The sequence below is a fragment of the Carcharhinus amblyrhynchos genome, chromosome 10 (assembly GCF_965287045.1).
Source record: "Carcharhinus amblyrhynchos chromosome 10, sCarAmb.v2.hapA, whole genome shotgun sequence".
NCBI classification, from domain to species: domain Eukaryota; kingdom Metazoa; phylum Chordata; class Chondrichthyes; order Carcharhiniformes; family Carcharhinidae; genus Carcharhinus; species Carcharhinus amblyrhynchos.
Window position 1 is genome coordinate 47473830 of NC_137333.1, and position 23828 is coordinate 47497657.

Genomic DNA, 23828 nt, shown 5'->3' on the forward strand with positions numbered 1-23828 from the left:
AATTGGCCTGATCAGTCATCTTCGGACACACCGCAACCAGCCTCAAAATAACCAATGGTGTTGAGGTCCTCATCGATGACGATGGACAAACAACAACCATCTACTCCACCTTTAACAGAGACTCTAGGTAACGTATCAGACTCCTCAGTCACATGAGAATCCACTTAGTGTTGAAGCAAGTCATTCTTGACCCCGAGGTACTGCCTAAGAAATTGAAGGCTATAACAAAAGCAAACAAAGCACAAATTTTATCCCCTTAGAAATAAGCAGATAAGTTATCCCAAACATATCAAACCTTGCTTACAGTACACTTGGAAATCATAGAAATACTGTTTAGAATTGGGCTATTCATAGAAATCATAGAAACCCTACAGCTCAGAAGGAAACCATTCGGCCCATCAAGCCTACACCGAAAACAATCTCACCCAGGCCCTATCCCCGTAACCCTATGTATTTACGCTGTTAATCTCCCTGACACTAAGGAGCAATTTATCTTGGCCAATCCACCTAATCTGCACATCTTTGGGAGTACTATTTACAGTTCTGCTCAACACTTTATAAAATATTGCAGAAGGTGTAAAGGATTTAAAGAGTGATACCAGGAACATCAAGTTATATGCATCAGGAAAGGATGAACACGATAGGTTTCTTTTCTCTTATAAAGAGAAGGTTCAAAGGTGACCTAACAGTGATCTTTAATATTATGAAACGTTTTGACAGTATTGACAGGAGGAATGTCTTTATTCAAGAGGAAGAGCAAAATTAGAGGTTGTTAATGTCAGTTACCAAAGAATTAAATAGGGAATACAGATTAATTTAAGGGAAGTTAGATGAGTATTACAGAGAAAAAGAGATACAAGGTCATGAGGAGGAAGAATGAGAGAATGCTCAAGTAGAACACAAACATCAGCGTAGACTGCTCGAGCTGAGTGGTTAATTTCTACGCTATGTATGCATAGCAACTAATAATTATGTAATAATTATTAAACCTCTTAATTACATTCAAATCATTCAGGTACCTGTTTTGAGTTAACTTCTCTGTCCACATAAGGCTCAGGCTGATGGTAATGTGTCACAGAGAAATTGTCAACATCATACATCTTAATGGCTGGATATTTTCGAACTTCAAGATCCTACAATTTAAAGTTATAAAATTTATTCCCAGACAGCAATGAGACATAATTGCAATTACATTTATTTTTTAAAAAGTTAGTATTAGATTACTGAAATTAACTTCATGTCGAAAGCGTGGAGCAAACATTCAAACTTTTACAATATTAGTTGCATTTGGTTCCAATAATGTTTTGACTAGCAAGCCCAGGAAAATTCTCTAATTCAGATTAACTAGTCTTAGGTTTTAGCTCAAACAGATTAAAATTTGGGAGTAAAAACACAGCAGAAGGAAAACCAACATTTTATTCATTTGATTGATAATTGTTCGCACATAATTCAGATTGCAAGGGACTGGGGGAGAAGTATCAAATTTGAATGCAAATCTAAACTAAACAAGAACTAGATATTGAAATCTGTAACAGTACATACAGCAAGGGGGTTTGGTAGGGGTGGTGGAAGATGTGCAATCCTTACAGCTCTCTTTTTCTCAATGAGTAGTGCTTTGTTGCGAGTTTTAATATACCTGCAGGATGTGGAAAAACATTAAATCTTTAAAAATGCAAACACACCTGTAAAAGACACCTTTGAAAATATTTCAAGATGGCAAAATGATTTGTCATAAAGTTTAAATTTACTGTTAAAGCACAAACTTAATTAATTTTTAAATATAGATTACTAAATTTATTTTTCATCATATGCTACACTGTTTTCTTTTCTAACTGTAATGTCACAAAATACCAAAGTGCATCAAAAGCACTGTGGAGCATGCTATACATTGGGCGGAAGACACAAATTTGATCCTAGGTGATATCAAGGCTTATTTTTCTGTATGCATGAGCAAGATATAGGCCAGGAATTTATCAACTGGAGGGAAATAAAGTTGTTTTTAGAACCTCCTATCAACTTGTTTAATGCACAATGCAAGAGACTTGCATACTAATATGTGGCACATGACCAGAAACGACCAAGGAAAATATATTGCACAGAAAGGCATTTAATCTTACTTAAAATAAATACCATGCACTGTTTAAAACTCAAGTTTAACAAATTCTGAATATTTTTGAATCTCTAGTTTAGCCTTTTGTAAAATAAATTGCTAAATTTCAGTACATTTCACAATCAATTCCTCCACAGCATCAACTTGCATCATTCAGAGCAATTTGTTCCTTTATTTCCCCACGATATCAATTTGTGTTCACTTCTATTCAATACAATCAGCCTCCAAATGCACATCTGTTCTGATTTCCTCCATATATATTGTCCCTCCTGATATTTCTGTTGAAGCAATACCACCTCCCTTTGCTATTTCAATGAAAGAATATTAGGATTTCAGATTCATGAAACAAGATTTCTTCCACCTGGATATGATACATGGGATTAGGATTTGTCATGCATAATTAAAGATTTTGGTTTCTTTTAGTTACTGATAGCTTGTAGATTTGTACTATTGTTAGAAATACGGAAATGGTTAAAAATTGTTCATTCCCAGGGCATTTTAGGTTTAGATGAAGCATGATACTATTTAGCTAATGGTATGCTTTAATTGTTTCCTAAATCATAAGACACAAGATTTCTATTTCTTGAAGTAGCTAGCCTTGGCAGTTTTGTGATAATGATGGAACAATGGAATCTTAGGGAAAAAAAACAATTGACATCTGTCCATTCTTTCTCAGGGTCTTATTCACATTAACATATTATGCCACAATCAAATCAATGTTTCATGCAAAGCATTCATATCACAAGACCTTGGGCTTTTCTTCAACAATGCATTGGGAAGATCAGAAATAGAAACGAACACCAAAATGTGGACTTCTTTGTATTTTTATTGGGAGTCAGTAGTCAAACTTATTGCACTTAATTAGATATAGGCCAGATTCAGATAAGTCTTACTGGTTATTTACACTTACAGTTTCATCTTAGTGAAAAGCAAATTTCAACTTTGTTATCATTAAGTGTAAATATACTATGACTATAACGTTAGAAAACCAGTTATCTGAAAAATGGGATACTTTATGTTACCATGCATGAATTTTTATTATCAGACAAACAAAATAAAGTACAATCTGTTGGATGAGGTGCTGCATCAACATAGCAGCGTGCTAACTAGTTACTGGTTTTACGTGCCTATCTTTTTCCATGCACCAAATATTCCAAGTGAGCCTCAACCTGATCTGTCCAGACCTAGCCCAAGCCACCCAATGCAAAAACCAACAAGTTCTGACATCTGGCATGGACCCAAGTTCTGGGGTTGTTGGTTTTGAGACACTGTACCGGCATATTGTAAATAAAACACAAACTTTAAGAGGACTCAAAGTATCAACTGAACTCTCTTGGCCCTCTGTAGACCAACATGATGATCCTCTCTCTGCAGACACTGGCATTTCTATTTTTTTGGGATAGTGAGCTTCTAAACGGATCAGCCATATCCTCAAAAGTCCAGGATGTCTAGAGGCTCATCATGTCATTAGTGGTGAAACAGTGACTAATTAAATATAAGAACATAAGAAATAGGAGCAGGAGTAGGGCATCTAGCCCTTCGAGCCTGCCCCGCCATTCAATAAGATCATGGCTGATCTGTCATGGCTCAGTTCCACATTCCCGCCCTCTCCCCATAACCCTTAATCCCCTCTCTTATCAAAAACCCATCATTTATGAGTTTGTTACATTTTACAGAAGAAAAGCAAAATATTGAAGTAATTGTAGGAAAATGTTAATAAATAAAAGATGAGTTTTAATATGCATATCAAATATTTAATAACATATCAAATAAATACAAGAACAATTGGAAACCTATTTTGGGCTTCGAGTTCTTTATCTCTTTGATGCTTCAACTCCTTGAGCGCTTCTCTGTGCCTTTTCTCAGCTTTCTCCCTATTGATAGATATCTGTTGCATTTGAGCTTTCAGATCTGGTTCCTGTGAGCAAGAGACGCACACACAGTGAAAAATCTGTAAACATTGTGCAAAGATCAAAAGGACAATGCTACTGATTGATACTGAGAAAAAGATACCCTTTTTATAAAAAAGACTTGTATTGCTTGTATTTTGTTAATTTTGTAGTTAAAATTACAGTAAAAAAACCTGGAAACATGGCTGACTGGCACTGTCTACAGAGAGTCAACAAAACCGTCAAGGTTTAACTACTGACATCTAAAATAGTCATGGATAGTTTCCATCTTTTCATGGATGAAGACATTTGTATTTTTAGATAAAGGTAAGTAGATAACTACTTCATATCTCATCATGAAATCATACCGTAGAGCCTTTGAGTCTTTGGCATGTTAAAGTAATGATACCCAATACAACACTCAGTAAAAATCACAGAAAATTATGCTTAATCTTTATAAATTTGGGAGATGAGCGGTAAGTTGAAAGGTTGCCCTCAACCAATTGAAATAAGCATATATTTTGCAACAGGGTGTTTTCTGTAATGTTAGTATCTTGCTCTCTATTTATTATTTTTAGTAAACAGCCAGTTTTTATCTTCATGTCCAAAAATTCATCCTTAGCATACTGACAACATAATTTAAAAAAACTTCCTAACCATCTATTTTTTTAGTCACAATGAAAGAACTACCGCTAACAACGCTTGATCACTTAAGAGAAGCTGAAAAGTTGCATAAATGCACATGAGGTTTTTAGTCCCACAGGCAGGGTAGGTTAGTTAGAAGGAGACATAGTAAATCATCAAAAATATCTTGGCAGAAAATAGCTATATGCAGAGTGGGAAGAATTGACATACAGCATATGGGACGGCATGGTGGCACAGTGATTAGCACTGCTGCCTCACACCTCCAAGGACCTGGGTTCGATTTCCGGCTTGAGTGACTGTATGGAGTTTGCATGTTCTCCCGTGTCTGCATGTGTTTTCTTCGGGTGCTCCAGTTTTCTCCCACACTCCAAAGATGTGTGGGTAGGTGTATTGGTCACACTAAATTGCCCCTTTGTGTCCCAGGTTGCGTAGGTTAGAGGGATTAGTGGGGTAAATATACCAGGTTATGGGGATAGACCCTGGGTGGAATTATTGTCGGTGCAGATTTGATGGGCCAAATGGCCTCCTTTTGCACTGTAGGGTTTTTAAACAAGATAGTAAAGTAATAAGAAATTCCCTAATCCGTGGAATAGATAGGCACATCTGCAGAGTGCCCACTGTGTGTATTCTCCCAAATGGAAAGATGAGGGATCTAAAGGGACAGTTGCAAAAGTTTGGGAATAACTACCAGAATCACAATACATGTGACCAATATAACAGAAGAGAAAATCCATAAAGGAAATTTCTATATACAAGGGGTGGATTAAATAAAGTTTTTTTAATAAAGACTGAGCACAGGACAGAATCTTTTCTCTATTAAAAGAGAAGACAGAGGTGTAATTGGATAGACGTATTTAGGACTATGAAAGGGGAAGCATAAAGATTTTTGTTTACTTGTGAGGAAGGGCAAACTTTTGTGCGATTATTCGATAGATTAACACCCATACATCTAGTAGAGAATTCAGGAGAAACTTCTTTGCTGAGTTGTTGGAATGTGAAACTTGCTATCGTAACCAGTAGGAGTTGACTAGCATAGTTCAATTTAAAAAGGAGCTGCATGAACATGGGAGCACAGGGAACAGAAGGCTATATTGTGGGGTGTGGATTGGTTCGTGAACATTTTAGGCCACGAGACCCATTTATATTGTATATTCTATGCTGTCAGGTCTACACTTAATATAGAAATAGCAAGATTGTGGAGAAGTTTAACAAACGGCTAGAGATGACACTGGAAGCTGCTTTAAATAATGAGGTCAGCATGAGTACAAGAGGCTTTGTCAGAATAAACTAGTGCCAATGTGCATGTGGTAACAATCCTTGCTATGGAATAGGGTTAAAATCAATAGACATGACACGTAGAACAAGGACAAGGTACAGTTCAAGAATATAAGACAAGAGAGAGAAGAAAAACAGATAGTAAACAGTCATCAGAGAATTTCTAGTTTTTAAAAAAAATGAACAATTTGCAGACAGATTTCAGCTGCATTATGGATAATTACACAAAGTATTCTGAAGAAAATTGATGATCTTTGAGCACAAATCACCTTGCAGTGATATCATACTGTAATTAAAAGATGTTTTAAGCTAAGGCGTGATTGGGATATAAACACTACTGGTTAGAAAACATTCATGAGGGGCAAAGTATGAAATTAAAAGAGGTAGTAGCATTGACCAAAAATTCTAGCACTGCTCTGCAATGCAATGGTGATGTAGAAGGGTGCTTAAAAAATTTACTAGTCACACAAGAGTTCATTATAAATCACTGAACGGTGGAGTGGAGACTGATGAAGAGACAAGTACACAGATGCTTCAAATGTTTTGAAGTCTGCCTTCCAAACTATATGGATAAGAAAGAAGTCCTGATTTTTAAGACTGGAGGAACATCCAGAACATAAGAAATAGGAGCAGCAGTAGGCCATCTAGCCCCTCGAGCCTGCCCCGCCATTCAATAAGATCATGGCTGATCTGAAGTGGCTCAGTTCCACTTTCCCGCTTTCTCCCCATAACCCTTAATTCCTTTGCCTACCAAAAACTTATCTACCCGTGACTTAAATATATTTAGTGAGGTAGCCTCCACCACTTCAACGGGCAGAGAATTCCAGAGATTCACCATCCTTTGAGTGAAGAAGTTCCTCCTCAACTCTGTTCTAAACTGCGCCCCCCCCCCCTTATCTTGAGGCTGTGCTCTCTAGTCCTGCTGTCCTTTCTGAGCGAAAAGAGTGATCATAACAATAATATTTAACAAAAACCTGAAAAAGAATGGGACTAACAATAAATAGGTGCAACTGGGATTTATTTAATATATTAATAAAGGAAACCAGCTGTCATAACAGTGGATAAAAACAGAAAAGTAAAAGAAGATTAAAATATAGACTAGACAGCTTACACAAATACTTGTAATGAGTAAGAAATTAATATTGATATCCTACTAGACACACAAGAAACCTGAAAAAAGCCATAGAAAATGTAAAGGATGTATAGGCACATAAAATATAAAAAGAGCAAAGGTAAATTGAAACAAAACAAATCTTTTTATGGAGAGCCGAGCATCAACTTGTGCCAAGAAAGACCAAAGAAGTGGGAAAAATACAAGGTGGCAATGATGGCCAATAGATTGACTGTAGAAATGAAAATAGCAGTGAAGAAGTTGGTGAAACTCCATGTAGAAATGGCATCAGGCCCTAATGACTGTCATTCTAGAAAAATGCAAATTAAGGGCTGGTAAAGAAAAAATTATAAAGATTTGAACAACAATCAATTAACAATTTTGAAAGACACAGGGTTGCTAATGTGACTTCTGTTCAAGAAAGGACAGGGTGATAAAACAGACACCTTTGGACCAGTCAACCTAACCTTATAGTTGGTCAGTCTCTTAAATACACCAAATGGAATTAAGTTAATCGTCATTTAGGAAGGGCAGCTAGCTAGAAAATGAAAACTGTCAAATGTTGCAGCATGGATAAGAAAAAGTTTTTAAAAAACATTTAATGAATATGCAATAAATGGGCAGTCAGAGGCAGTGGCAACAAGTGTAGTGACCGTTTAAGGAAAAATTAAAGTAGCCAAGAGGGGAGAAATCATCACTGAATGTAAATAGAATTTAATGTGGGGAAGTGTGAGCTCATGCTCTTTGATAGGAGGAATCAAAAGGCAGATTATCTCTACGAAGAGAGACTGCAGGTAAGACAGACCTAGGTATCCCAGTGCACGAATCACAAAAAGCTAGCAAGCATGTCCAACAATTAAGAAGGCAAATAACATTTTGGTCTTTACTGCAAAGGGGCTGGAGTTTAAAAATTGGGAGGTTTTATTGTAATTGTACAGGGTGTTGATGAGGCCTTATCTGGAATGCAGCATACAGTTTTGGTCCCCTTACCTTAAAAAGGATATAGTAACTTTGGAGGCAGTCTAACAGAGATTCCTGCAGGTGAGTGTGTTGTTCTATCAAAAGAGACTAAATAGTCTGGGTCTGTATTCACTGGAGTTCAGGATGGTGAGGGATGACCTTATTCAAACATACAAGATCCTGAGGGGACTTGACAGGGTAAATGAGCTGTTTCAGCCAGTGGGAAAGTTACAAACAAAGGGACATAGCTACAAGATAAAGGACAAGTCATTTAAAACTGAGGTGCGTAGAAATTTCTTCTCGTAGAGGGTGGTGAATCTCTGGAATTCTCCGCCCAATAGTTTTGTGGAGGCTGGATAATTAGAATTTAAAGTGGAGATAATAAATATTTCACAGATCAAGGAATAGAGGGCTATGGGGAAATGGCACAGAAAAGGAGCTGAGGCTGGCATAGATGAGCCATGATCTTATTGAACGTCAGGGCAGGCTTGAAGCAGCTAGTGGCCCACTCCTGCTTCTATTTCTTGTGATCTTGCACTCTAAGTAACAAAAAGAGACTTGAGAAATTGATCTAAAAAGGATGCAACAGGCTAGGGGGGAAAAAAGCAACTATCTCAGATCCAAGGTGGAAGCCATAATGTTCCTAAAAATGGAAACAGATATGTAGGAATGGTAGAGATTAGATTTGTAGTGGGATTAGGACTGGGTAAAATCATCTTGGAGCCACAGACCAATAACCGGGTTCAGATACGTTTTGGAAAGGGACTAGATCCTGAACAAAACGTACACATGGAAATGCTGGGTGGAGATTAAATTACAAACACTTGCAACTAGTCAAATAGCACTGTAGGAGTAACAAAGCATGATATGAAATTCATAGTATTTGTATATTTTAAGTAACAAATTACAGTGCAGTGTTGGCAAAATCCTGGCAGCTCATCACCCGACCAGGTATGGATCAGTAAATGATGGCTAGCATAGTAAAACTGAAGCAGTTAGAATAAATGTTTTAAAGTTCCAGTAACTCCTGCCGCCCACATCAATCACTACAATCCCCCCACACTCAACTTTCACCAAATTCCATATGTTTACAGATAGACTTAGGTTTCCATAAGCAAACTAGGCTTTTTGTGAAACAAAAACATGTAACTTTATTCTCTGCTGTATATGGATTAATGTGCCCTAGCTGAACAATTCATTGTGAATTGCAAAAAAAATTACTTACTCGACCACACACATTCACTCATCAATCATTCAGAAGATGGAAAAATTCAATGTTCTATCTGACCAATGTGTTCAGACCACTTACATCACATTTCTTTTCAGGTGAAATGATAGAAAAGTGATATAATTTACTCACGTTTTCTTTAGCTTGTCTATGCCCCCTACCTACTTCCTTTAAACTACAGAGATAGAGTTTTTCTAGACTCTTTGCTTTCTCCAATTGTGCTTTCTGCCATTCAGCATTCAACTCATCTGCCAATTGCTTAAGTTGTTGATTACGGCGATGCTTTATTTCCTCTCGGATCTGCACAGCAATGGAACGTTCCTGTTCTCTAACCTGTAACGTAGCAAAAGAATTAAAAGAAATCTTAACCTCAGCTACCATGCATAATTTTAATGCAGTTTTTAGTATCTACAGCCTAGAGTTCATGTCATTCTAATTTTCAGGAAGTTAACAGTGATATTCAATAAGTCCTCATTTAATGTTACCTTGTCCAACATTGTTTCACTTTTGTCAGTTAAAGTGGCCTGTATTCTTGTTTAGCATAACTAGACGGCTTTCAACATTGTTTTCTGCTGGTCTGACATAACACTGACCTGATTGTGACATTTGAGAGTGGGCTCTCCTTGATCCGCTCCAACAGCTGATCCTCCAGACTTTCAACCTAATCCATTCCCTGACTATAGCAGTTTCCCTCTCCTGAACCCTCATTGTGAGCACAGGTTCTAGAGACGAGCAGCAAGAGGCAGTAGCAGCAGCTTTGACTTGTAGGAGCTTTTTCACATGTGTTTGCAAAGAGCCTTACGCTTTTGATTCAGAAGTGCCCTGGTACAGGTAGGATACCTCAACATTTTTTCCTGCATTTCCAATGGATTAGCAAGTCTTAACACTCTCCGATCCAGAAAGGCAAGAATTATATCACGTCTCCATTCACCAAATTAAAGGATTCTAATTTTTCCTGAGAAACCAAGTTCTGAAATCCGGCACTAACTTGTTACCAAGGATGCTGGATTTCAGTGCTCTATCCGTAAGAAATCCTGATGAGACTATTTACTCAATGGAATTAGCATCTTCTGGACATGACTCCTCTCTGCCAGGTTAAAAGCAACTTACTCCAATGCTATCCACGCTATGGATGTGGGAGGCTGTCCCAGTGACTTTAAAGGTAGGTCAGAAAGAGAGCTTTCTTATCACGAAGGGGTGCAACTGATCACAAACACACTTGCCACCAGCAAGTAAAGCTGCTCATCCTGTCGCTCATCACTCATTTCTTGAGCTGCACAAAACCATTAGATGTAGGAACAGAAGTAAGCTATTTGGCCATCAAGTTTGCTCTGACGACATTCAGTGAGATCATGGCTGATCTGACAGAATCCTCCATTCCACTTCCTTTTCCCCATAACCCTTAATTTCCTTGCAGTTTAAAAATCTGTCTATCTCAGCCTTAAACATACTTAACCCACCCCCGAATTCCTGTGCTGCAGTTTTCTGCATTCTTTCTCTTTTTAAATAACACTCAGCTCCATTATTCTTCCTACAGTAAAGAATTCAACAGATTCACTACCCTCAGAAGAAATCCCTAATCTTTGTTTTAAATGGGCAAGATTTTATTCTGAGATTATACCCTCCTGACCTAGACTCTCCCGCATCTACCTTCAAGACCTCTGATTCTTCTAAATTTCAACGAGTCGAGCCCAACCGACTTAACCACTCCTCATAAAAAAATTCCTCCACGCCCAGATTCTCTGGACTGCCTCTAATGCCACTACATCTTTCCTTAGATAAGGAGTCCAAAAATGATCACAGTATTCTGGATGTGGTATAACAAGTGTCATGTATAATTTTAACAATCCTTCCCTAGGCTAACATTGTGTTTGCCTTCCCAATTACTTGCTGAGCTTGCATGCTAGCTTTTTGTGATTTCTAAGAACATAAGAAATAGGAGCAAGAGTAGGCCATCTAGCCCTTCAAGCCTGCCCCGTCATACAATAAGATCAGGGCTGATCTGAAGTGGATCAGTTCCACTTTCCCGCTTTCTCCCCATAACCCTTAATTCCCTTGTCTGTCAAAAACCTATCTACCCGTGACTTAAATATATTTAGCGAGGTAGCCTCCACCACTTCAACAGGCAGAGAATTCCAGAGATTCACCACCCTTTGAGTGAAGAAGTTCCTCCTCAACTCCATTCTAAACTGCCACCCCCCTTATCTTGAGGCTGTGCCCTCTACCTTCATCATCAGAGAAGAAAAGTTAAAACTTCATACCCTTTTTAAGTTGAAATATTTTACATTGTTAAATAAGTATGTTGGTAAATCAAATAACTTTAAAAAATAAACTAAAATAAATATGGTAACTTTCTACTTGGTACCTTTCTCTTACCACAGATCCTGTTCACCACACATCATGCTCTCTGTCCTTTCTGAGCGGGAAGAATTCCTCTACCTCTACCCTATCCATCCCTTTCATTATCTTATACGTCTCTATAAGATCCCCCCTCATCCTTCAAAACTCCAACGAGTACAGACCCTCTCCACTTAGTCTCTCCACTTAGTCTCTCCACTTAGTCTCTCCACTTAGTCTCTCCACTTAGTCTCTCCACTTAGTCTCTCCACTTAGTCTCTCCACTTAGTCTCTCCACTTAGTCTCTCCACTTAGTCTCTCCACTTAGTCTCTCCACTTAGTCTCTCCACATTTATGCACAAGAACCCCCAAATTCCTGTGCTGCAGATTTCTTTAGATCCTTTATCTATTTAAATAACACTCAGCTCCGTTATTCTTCCTACCACTATATTCCATTTGCCAAGCTTTTGCCCATTCATCTAACCTGTCTAGCTCCCTCTGTAGACTGCGTCATTGTCACCACTTGCCTTCCTATCTATTTTGCGTCATCCGCAAACTTGGCAATAGCACATTCACATCCCTTGACCAAGTCATTAATAGATGTTGCAAATAATTGTGGCCCCAGCACAGATCACTGTGGGATTCCACAAGTTACAGTTGCCACCCTGAAAATGCATCTTTTATTCCTGTAAACCAATCATCTATCCATGCTAATGTACTATCCCCAACTCCATGAGATCTTAACTTATTAAGTAGCATTTTGTATAGTACCCAATCAAACTCTACTTGGAGATCCAAGTATATTCCATCTACTGGTTCTCCTTTATTTATCCTGCTCATTAGTAAGTTAAAGAATTCTAATATATTTGTCAGACATGATTTCCTCTTCCTAAAGCCATCCTGGCTCTGCCTGATTACATTTTATGCATTTCTAAATACTCTATTACATCCTTTATAATAGACTCTAACATTTTCCCCAATAACAGAAGTTAAGCTAACAGGCTTAGAATTACATGTTTTTGTCTGCCTCCTTCTTGAATAAAGGTGTTATAATGGCAGCTTTCCAATCCTCTGGGACTTATCCAAAATTTAAGGATTTTTGGAAGATTACTACAATTGCATCCACTATCTCTGTAGCTACTTTCTTTAATATCATGGGACATAATCCATCAGGTCCAGGTGATTTATCAGTCTTTAGCCCCATTAGCTCCCTTATGTTTGCAATAAGAGTTCAGGAGAGCAGAGGCAAGAAAAAGAGTCAGTGAGCAGGAGGTTCAGTGAAAGAGAGTAGTGAGGGTGGGTTAGGGGGAAGGAGAAAAAACCCAGCCTGCAGGTGCAGCAGGTGGTCAGGAAGGCAAATGGGATGCTGGCCTTCATAGCGAGGGGGATTGAATGTAAAAGTAGGGAAGTCTTGCTGCAACTGTACATGGCACTGGTGAGGCCGCAGCTGGAGTACTGTGTGCAGTTTTGGTCGCCGCACTTACGCAAGGATGTTTTGGCCTTGGAGGGAGTGCAGAGGAGGTTTACTAGGCTGATACCGGAGTTGAGGGGGTTGAACTATGAGGAGAGGCTGAATAAACTAGGCTTGTACTCGTTAGAGTTTAGAAGAATGAGGGGAGATCTCATTGAGACACATAAGATGATGAATGGGATGGATAGGATAGAGGTGGAGAGGCTCTTCCCGCTCAGAAAGGACAGTATGACTAGAGGGCACAGCCTCAAGATAAGGGGGGGGAGGCAGCTTAGAACGGAGTTGAGGAGGAACTTCTTCACTCAAAGGGTGGTGAATCTCTGGAATTCTCTGCCCGTTGAAGTGGTGGAGGCTGCCTCGCTAAATATATTTAAGACGCAGGTAGATAGGTTTTTGATAGGCAAGGGGATTAAGGGTTATGGGGAGAAAGCGGGAAAGTGGACCTGAGCCACGACAGATCAGCCATGATCTTATTGAATGGCAGGGCAGGCTCGAAGGGCTAGGTGGCCTACTCCTACTCCTATTTCTTATGTTCTAGGAGGCTGTGAGCCTGGGAAGGTAGGCAATGAGAGTGCAAATTAGGGAGCCAGAGAGATCTCAAGTCTGAGAATCAGCATGACGGTGAATCAAGGAATGACAGAGACCACAAACCAGAAAGTCAACAAAAGGAAGGATATACTGCGACCAGGAAGGTCAGAGAGCATGATGTGTGGTGAACAGGATCTGCAGTAAGAGAAAGGTACCAAGTAGAAAGTTACCATATTTATTTTAGTTTATTTTTTAAAGTTATTTGATTTACCAACATACTTATTTAGCAATGTAAAATATTTCAACTTAAAAAGGGTATGAAGTTTTAACTTTTCTTCTCTGATGATGAAGGTCCTATAGAACCTAACTGCAACTTCTACACTTATTTTAATGGAAAAATGTGATTTACTTAATGTTGTTTCGTATACAGTCGTGATTTTCAGGAATTTAGTTAGAAGTTCTCACTTAAACTTGAGTTCTATTCAGCACCTCTATTGAGGTCTGCTCAAGCTCTAATGCACTGGTTCCATAGGGAGGAAAGTACTACCTTAGAATTACACATCACCTTTCATTTCTAAGGGATTTTCCAAAGTTCGTCACAACTGATTAACTATTTTTGAAGTACAAGTGAAGTGTTGCAAGCTTTTACCCTAAATCCTATTATCAATTTTGCATATGCTGTCATGATCAGGCACAAACCTAATGTGAAGCAATTTTGCATAAGAAGTTAAATTAGATTATGAACAGAGTAGGACTGTGACCAGTCATACATTTTGAATATGGGCATAAAAGTCAATCATTACTGCCAATTAAAAAAAACCTGGGTGTTTGTTCTTAGTTAATCAAAAATATGGAGAAAAATCAAAGAGAAACAAAGAAAACATTTCTGTTTTGGACATTACTAAAATACATTATAAATGGATCTGCCTATGCGTGCTACATTACAAATTTCCAAAAAAGCCTTTCAAAAGTAACACTAGTAAGGTCAGATAAAATGCAAACATTGTTCCAAGTCTGATAAAGATAAAAAAGTTGATGTTAAAATATAATTTGCCATATCAGCTTTGAACAGTGTATTGTAATAATTGTGTGCAATTAACTAAAACTAGACTTTTTAAAATTTATTCATAAAATGCACAGGTATTGCTAGCCATGCCAGGACTTATTGACCATTTCTAATTACTCAAGGTAGGGTATAGCCACCTCCTTGAACCACTGCAGTTACATGATGTTGTGACAAGTTATGGGATTATGACAAACAACAATGAAGGAACAGTAATCCACTTCCAAGTCAGGACTTGGATACAAGTTGATAGGAATATGGCATGTGCCTACGGCCTTCTAGGTGGTAGAGGTTTTATCTTTGGGATGTGCTTTTGAAGAAGTCTTTGCAAATTTCTCCAATGATTTACTATAATCTCGTGACGATCATACATCTTAATAATATATTTTGTTTTGTTGGATTGATACACCATACTGTAGAATTCCATACATTCATTGTACTTTGAATTAAAATAAAAGAATATCTTCTAATAAATGAGAAGTGTCTTACTGACTATACCTGTTTTATTCTTAACCTTCGCCTCCTCTCATGCTCTTCTTTTATCAGAAGTGCTTCTTCATTTGGGCTCAAGCGAAGGCTACTCAACTTGACCACTTTCCTTTTCATCCTTTCTGTACCTGAAAGAAAAACAATTTAGAAATAATTAGACCTCCTTTCGCTACTCCACTTCCAGATACTTTCCAATTCCCTACCTCAACCTTCATGCGCTCTTGTTGCCATCTCAGGCTGGTTTCCATAGAATCCCTGCAGCGCAGAAGAGGTCATTTGGCCCATCGAGCCTGTACCAACTCGGTGACAGAACATTTCACCCAGGCCTGCGCTTCTGCCCCATCCCCACACATCTACCATGGCTAATCCACCTAACCTGCACATCTTTGGACTCCCTCTTAGATAAGAGCTAAGCTTACAGCTTCATTCTGCACTTCACTAAGCATCCTCTAAGGATTTATCAAGGCACTCAGCACTGGATCATTATGAGCAGGATCCCCAATTAGCCATCCCGCACTTGTTCGCCTTTCCACCCAATTCATCCACAGGTGGATAATCTTGCCAATCGCTTCCTTACCAAATCATCCCTCTCACTGCTAGCTCTGTGCATTCTGCCAGGGGATGAGCTCTCGCCAGCCCACTACGCATCTCTCCAGAATGTCCCTTCACATGTAAACACTGCCCTGTCATCAACGAACTTGATATGGATGTTTATATTTACTTTATGGCCTCGATAGAAGGAGTTTTGACAACTTTCCCCTACCTGCCTGTATCTCCCACCACTTTCCTGTCAAAACCATCACTTTTGCCTCCTTTGGGCATTTGACCCTGTTTCATCCCTCTCTGCTCGCATTCAAAATCATCATTTACCAGGCTTGTCCAATCTTTTTGCTTGGGTGGATGAGGGGACATGTCTGTTTTTTCCTCACACAAGAGAAGACAATTATTTAAAGTGCGAGGGGTCAGTATGTGTGTCACTCTGCCCCAGAATGCTCATGCATGCACCCAGTGTGCGTGGGCAAGTCGGACACACACTCACATTCACCCCTCTGGACCCCATAGTCTCTTCCTCCATCCCCAAAGCACCTACCCTTTACCACCCCTGGGCTCCGTAATTCCCCAACAGCCACCTCCACGACGCATCCCAGAGTGTCCCTCTCTCTTGTCCCACGCATTGCACCCCCCCCCCCCCCACCCCCACTCTTCTTGGGCCCAGCATATCTCCCTATACTTATGCTACCACTCACCAGCAACCCTATCAGCACAATCATAGGTGAGGAACAGGAGATTGGAGGAGTAGCTCCTTGCTGAATACTCCACCCCACCTACCATACTTAACATTTTTAACAAGTGGCTTCAAGAGCTATGTGGAGGGCTTCATGGGCCATATCTGGCCTGCAGGGTGACAAGCTTTTTCCACACCATGTTCCCAAGATAAAAATTTTCTCACCGTTTTGCTCTCAGCCACTGTAACAAACAATTTCGCATCCTGTGATTTCAACCTCTATCCCAACATATCATGTCCCCCCCACTCCCAGCCTCCGGATTTCATTGCCCACCTATCCTTCCTCCCTGTAACCTCCCAAACTCATATTCACAGCCACCCTTTTGATTTTGTCACCTCACATGGTGTTGCTAGTGTTAAATCACTGCTAAGGCCATCTCTGATCATTTCCTTGTGTCATTCTATCTTCATATCTCCTTTCCATACTCAAAAATAACCACTTCACATACCCACCTGTGCAAAAACAAAAACAACCCCAATTCATTCACACCTGCAATTTCTAAATCCTAACTACCTATCTTTGGCCCACCGTTGATCACGTTTCTGCTGCTACTGATTTGCTCGAGTGCATCTTAACTTTCACTTTTTTATGATCTTAATTCTTACAAAATCATTACACTCTTTCAACCTCACCATTTCCCTGGCACAGCCCTCACTTACACTTCCTTAGTTCAAGAGATGTAGACTTGAAAGCTTCCAAAATGTCAGCAATGTGAAGTTCATTTATAAGTAAGCCTGGGCAGTGGATTCAAAGCAAAGAAACAAACTCCAAAAAAAAGGAACATCGGGATCAGACTTTAATTGATGAAGGAACAAAAGGTCGGACTATTGTTGATGCTGCCTGAGTTTGAACACTGAAGAGGGCTCAAGAGAAGCCTGAAAATTGAAGAAAGCAGTCAAAGATTAGTGATCCCTTTGGAGCTGTCATGTTCTGTGCAGCACGGCTGAAGAGCTGAAATTGTGCTTGGGTACACACTGTAGACCCAAGGGGATTGAATCTTATGAGATTAAAACCCTGTGAGGTGAACTGTCATTGATGCTATATGAGATTGAGTGACTCTTGGAGAGAATTCCAAGATGAGATCTTCAAAATAAAGGCTGGAATCAAAAAGACAGTTTCAGTAAAAATGGTTGATGTCTGCATGAGATGTTGGGAAATCTGTGGACTCATTTTAGTCGCATCGACCATTTATTGTGCAGAGTTTAACAAGTTTGCTTGCTAATTCACACGTACCTCATATTTACCCTGAATGTTAAGAGTACAAGTTAAATATTATAAATAGCTTTATCTTTCTAACCTTGTAGAGTAAAATTTGCTTTTGTTTGTTCAAAACCAGCAATAGCTTGTGGCTTCATTCTATTAGCAACTGCCTTGAATCTCAAACTTTGCCTTCTTTAAACAAAACATTACTGGCTCCTAACAGGATCTTACCAAAGCCTTGGGGCTCTGGGAAAGAACTGTACTCTGGTAAAGTACTAACTGTGTGTTAGTGGGGTTTGTGAAATGGCCAGGTATCGCCAAAACTTCAGACAATACAAGACTCACAAAGCCAGTGTCTCAGTTTAAAGATGTAACTTTTATATGACCAGCGAGACGCAGGGAGAGACTATCACATAGTCCTAGGCCTCTCAAGATGAACGGTAGCCTGTACTCTCCAGGAAACTCTAATGTACAATGGTAGGAAAGGTCAATTATACTCTTTTCTTATCAGATATATCCACGTTTCATTAGCTTTTAATCAATCACCTTCAATATACATAAATCAAAAATAATACCTGTCATATACTCCAGCCAATTGCATCTTACCTTCTGGCATAATGGTATTTCATTGGTTTGTAAAATCCAGATGTATCCTCCCATTATGGCTAACTCAACATCTTGTATCCCTTAATGCCTGTTCAAAGTTAACATTCCCACAAGTTCCCTCCAGGTCATTGCCAAGTCAGGCTAACACATGATCCTACATCTAGTCTTGCATCCATTTTACCTGGACAGTGAATTAATCCTATTCACGAAGTTGCCCTGAATGTTCCATCATTAAAAATACTACAGATAAAAATGTGCATATTTCCAAGGTTTCATGCAGTTCTGTCCTTTTGCCCTCTACCATCATGCTTTCACAGCAATCTGCCTTTGGCCAAAGCAAACAAAGATTTTTATAAAATATATTTACAAAGCAATTTAATGCATTCAAAAATATCCATATATATGTCTTAAATCATTGTCACTTGTTTAAATTTCTCATTGCATTTCATATGTATGCAAACTGCTCCCTCGCTAACTTATAGGTCTGATTTAAAAACATTTATCTTAATGCTGGTAACTCAGTCAGTGTCTTAAAACTCCAATGATTTAAAATCTTTCCTAACCTATTAGGATTTTTTACCCTTACACTGGATTAAACGCTTGGTAATCTGTATAAGGATACAACCTGCAAAAATACACACGTATACTGAACAAGAATTACTGTATAATTAGTAACCAGATTATTGAATTAGTGTACCATATCATGATTGAAGAATAATTAATCAATAGTTAAGGCTGGAAATATATTACTGTCTTTAAGTTTAAGGCATTAATTTGCTGTTGTAAGTTTTGTCAGTGGGAAAAGGGAACAACCAGATACACCTGAGTGCAAACCTCCACTTTGTCCATGGCCATGTGGAACAGGTGAACAGTAATGAATGGGACTTATACAGACCAATTAAGGGAAACAATATGAACAGCCTCATTGTCCTACTCTGTGAGGCAATGTGCGCAATTCAGGGGGTAAAAATTGAGGTTGAGAAGCAGACAGACTAGTTTGAAGTACTGAATGCCCCCGGGATAGGATTTTAGGAAATTCGCTGTAAGCCAAGGAATCTAAGTTGATTTACACTTCTACCTAGACTAATCACTCAACTGAAGTTGTAAAAAACTGTGTGTGGATATGCATACATTTTTCCTTTTAAAATTAAATCTCATTTATGATTTACTATCCAGAGTTCTGCTTTTGCCTTAACTGGTTAGTCCTGTCAGAATCAAAGTGAATCTATTAAGCCAGTCAGGCAACAAACCTTCTGTAAAAGTTTATACATGGATTGATAGGGTCAGCTGCAACATGGATATGAAGTTGGTTGCGTGAAAGGAAACAGAATTGTGCCAAACAACTGGTTGCTCAGACTGGAGAACAGTATATAATGGGGTTCACCACTTAGACCATTTTTTTCTTAATCTGTATTAATGACCTAGATATGGGTATTTCAAAATCTGCATATGATACAAAACGTGGTAATATAGTAAGCTGTGAGGAAAATAGTGATAGACTCAAGGACAGAAAGACTGATGGAATGGGTGGACACATGGCAGATAAAAATTTATTCTGAGAGATGTGAGGTGATACTTTTTTTTGGATTTGATTATTGTCACATGTATTAGTATACAGTGAAAAGTATCGTTTCTTGCATGCTATACAAAGCATATTGGTCATAGGGAAGAAAGGAGAGGGTGCAGAATGTAGTGTTAGAATCATTGATAGGATGTAAGTGATTGAATTAGAACAATATTAGGGAGTTTATAAGTGTTAGAATAGAGTTTTAAAAGCATAATGCGAGAATAACAAATAGAATTAGAGGGTATACTCGGGACAACTTGTACAAAGTCACTATGCTCTGGTGCCATAGAAAGGGGAAGCAATATAAAGGATACAATGCTAAAGAGGATGCAGTAACAGGTGGACCTAGGGGTATATGTGCACAAATTACTTAAGGTGGCATGGCAGGTTGAGAAATTGGTTAATCAGGTGCAAGGGTTCTTGGGCTTTATAATCAGATGCATAGAATACAAAAGCCCATGGTCATGGTGAATCTTTATAAAATACTGACTCTACTCAACTGGAGTATTGTATCCAATTTTAGCCATTACACTAAAATGTGAACGCACTGAATAGAGTACAGGAAAGTTTTATAAGAATGAGGGAATTCAGGTACACCCTGAGATTGATCTCTTAGAGAAAGTTCAGGTGTGATTGGATAGAAGTGTTCAAAATCATGACTGATCTGGGTGGAATAGATAAGGAGATCCTGCTCCCATTAACAGAATGATCAAGAACTAGAAAACACCAATTAAGATGAATGGCAAAATAACCAGAGGTTCTTTCAGGCAGTGGCATAGTGCTATTGTCACTGGATTTGTAATCCAGAGGCTCAGACTAATGCTCTAGGCCCAGGTTCAAATCCTGCCATGGCAGATGATAAAATTTGAATTCAATGAAAATCTGTAATGAAAAGTCAGTGATGACCATGAATCGATTGTTATTAATGTCCTTTAGGGACATCGTTACCTGGTCTGGCCTACATGTGACTCCGGACCCAAAGCAATATGGTTGACTCTTAAATGCCCTCTGAATTGGCCTAGCAAGCCGCTCAGTTCAAGGGCAAGGCAATTAGGGATGGGTAGTAAATGCTACCCCAGCCAAGCACACCCAGATCCCCTGAACAAATAAAAAAGGGTTCAGATCTAGAATGCATTGCCTGAAAATGTGGCAGTGGTTATCAAAAGGGAATGAGATAAGCACAGGAAAGATTTGTAAGATGTAGAAGGTAATACAGGGGTGAAACAAGCTGAATTGTTCTTGCAAAGAGCTACACAAATGTAATGAGTCAAAAGACCTTTTCCGGCGCTTCAATCGTTCTCCAGTGTCACAAAAGCAACCAATCTACTGAATCATCAACTCCCTACTGTGCAGGAGGCTATTCAACCCATTGAGTCCGCATTGACTCTCCCCACACATTATTCCCAATAACCCCAAACATTTACCCGCTAATCCCCCTAACCTACAGATCCATGGACACTAAGGGGCAAGTTAGCATGGCCACCCTATCTAACCTGCACATCTTTGTGGAAGGAAACCGGATCATCCGGAGGAAACGCCAGTCACCCAACGCTGGAATTGAACCCAGATCCCTGTCACAGTGTAACAGTGCAAACTGCTGCGCCACTGTGTTACTTCGGGCACAAGTTGGGGGAAAATTTTGAGTGCAGATCTAATTTACCAAACGAAGGAGACCAGTTAGACATTTCGGATCAAATTTAGTGGAGGTGTCTTCAAACTAATTCGCTCTGTGGCTTTTAGTTTTCATTTGGAAAACAACAATTCGAACCCAGTTTAAAATCCACCTTTCCCACCTCTTAAAGCATTTGTTCGGAAATCTCAGAAATAATCGAAAAGCAACACAACTCCAGGGTTAACCAGCTGCTGTGTAGGTGTAAATGTCAGGCCATAGAAACTCTTGTTTACAAAAGGATCATTTTCAGTTGAGTATTGCGAATCGGGGACATTTTACAATATCACAGATACGCCATCAACATAGCTCAATGTAAAAGTTTCACCTGAAACTCGTACTACAGCAACATGAGTCGATCAGTTTGCGAAGAGCTTGCCTTTCCCGAGTAGAGGAGTAGGAGAGCGGCTGGTAAAACCTGCTGCTGAACAGGCCGCAAGTGAAGCCGGCTCTGTGTATGGTTAATAATCCGGATCCAGTCTGTATGCGCCTGTGCTCGCGCTCCAGGTGACGGTTACTGACATTCAACCAGGAACTCCGCGCCGTGCCGTCACTTCCGTCATTCAAACCGAGCGGCAACTGACAGCAAGTTGGCGCGAGCGGAGCAACAGACTGAATGTAGTTCATATACACCACACATGCACGCAGAGTATAGCTCATATACATCACACATACAGAAAACAGCTCATATACACCACACATGCACGCAGAGTATAGCTCATATACACCACGCATACAGAAAACAGCTCATATACACGACACATGCATACAGAAAACAGCTCATATACCCACACATACAGAAAACAGCTCATATACACCACACATGCACACAGAGTATAGCTCATATACACCACACATACAGAAGACAGCTCATATACACCACACATGCACACAGAGTATTAGCTCATATACAACCACACATACAGGAAACAGCTCGTATACGTCACACATACACACAGTATAGGTCATATACACCACACATACAGAAGACAGCTCATATACACCACACATGCACACAGAGTATTAGCTCATATACAACCACACATACAGGAAACAGCTCGTATACACCACACATGCACACAGAGTATAGCTCATATACACCACACATACAGAAGACAGCTCATATACACCACACATGCACACAGAGTATTAGCTCATATACAACCACACATACAGGAAACAGCTCGTATACGTCACACATACACACAGTATAGGTCATATACACCACACATACAGAAGACAGCTCATATACACCACACATGCACACAGAGTATTAGCTCATATACAACCACACATACAGGAAACAGCTCGTATACACCACACATACACACAGTATAGGTCATATACACCATGCATACACTCAGAATGTAGCTCATATACACCACGCATAGAGAAAACAGCTCATACACACCACACATACACTGAGTATGGCTCATATACATCAGACACAGAAATCACACATACACACAGAGTATAGGTCATATACATCATACATACAGAAAACAGCTCATATACACCACACATACATGGAGAGTAGACCATATACATTACACACAGAGAGAATATAGCTTATATATACCACACACAGAATATAGCTCATATACACCACACAGAATATAGCTCATATACACCACACACAGAATATAGTTACATACACCACACACACACAGACTATAACTCGTATACGGCCACACGCATACAGAATATAGCTCATTTACTCCACACAAACTGAGAATGTAGCTCAAATACACCACTTAGAGAATATAACTCATATGCAGCACCCACACACACAATATAGCTCATATACACCACACACAGAGAATATAGCTCATACAGCACACAGAGAGAATATAGCTCATATACACCACACACACACAGAATATAGCTCATATACTCCACACAGAGAATATATCTTATATATACCACACACACACAATATAGCTCAGGAACATCATACAGAGAATATAGCTCATATACACAATACACAGAGAGAATATAGTTCATATACACCACACACACATAGACTACAGCTCATATACACCCACATACATACAGAATATAGCTCACATACTCCACACAAACAGAAAATATAGCTCATCTACATCACACACACAGAATATAGCTCATATATATCACACACAGAGAATATAGCTCATATACACCTACACTCACACACAGAATATAGCTCAAATACACCACACACAGAGAATATAGTTTATATACACCACACACAGGGAATATAGCTCATATACCACACGGAGAGAGTATAGCTCATATACACCAGACTCAGAGAATATAGCTCATATACACCACACACACTGAATATGGCTCATATACACCACACACACATACATCACACACATAGAGAATATAGCTCATATACACCACACAAAC

The 23828-nt window shown here is 39.2% G+C and overlaps 1 protein-coding gene across 1 annotated transcript in view; it reads right to left on the reverse strand.

The window, feature by feature from the left end:
- The window catches only part of cep295 (centrosomal protein 295), a 101290-nt gene extending 79363 nt beyond the window's left edge, over nt 1-21927 (reverse strand). The window contains exons 1-6 of the mRNA XM_080196994.1: nt 21763-21927; nt 15116-15234; nt 9351-9551; nt 3904-4028; nt 1543-1636; nt 1020-1133 (exon numbers count right to left, since the gene is read on the reverse strand). Of these exons, the coding sequence (XP_080053120.1) occupies nt 1020-1133; nt 1543-1636; nt 3904-4028; nt 9351-9551; nt 15116-15223 (642 nt within the window). The 5' untranslated portion in view covers nt 15224-15234; nt 21763-21927. The remainder of the gene's footprint in view (nt 1-1019; nt 1134-1542; nt 1637-3903; nt 4029-9350; nt 9552-15115; nt 15235-21762) is intronic.
- Nucleotides 21928-23828: the final 1901 nt, after the last annotated feature.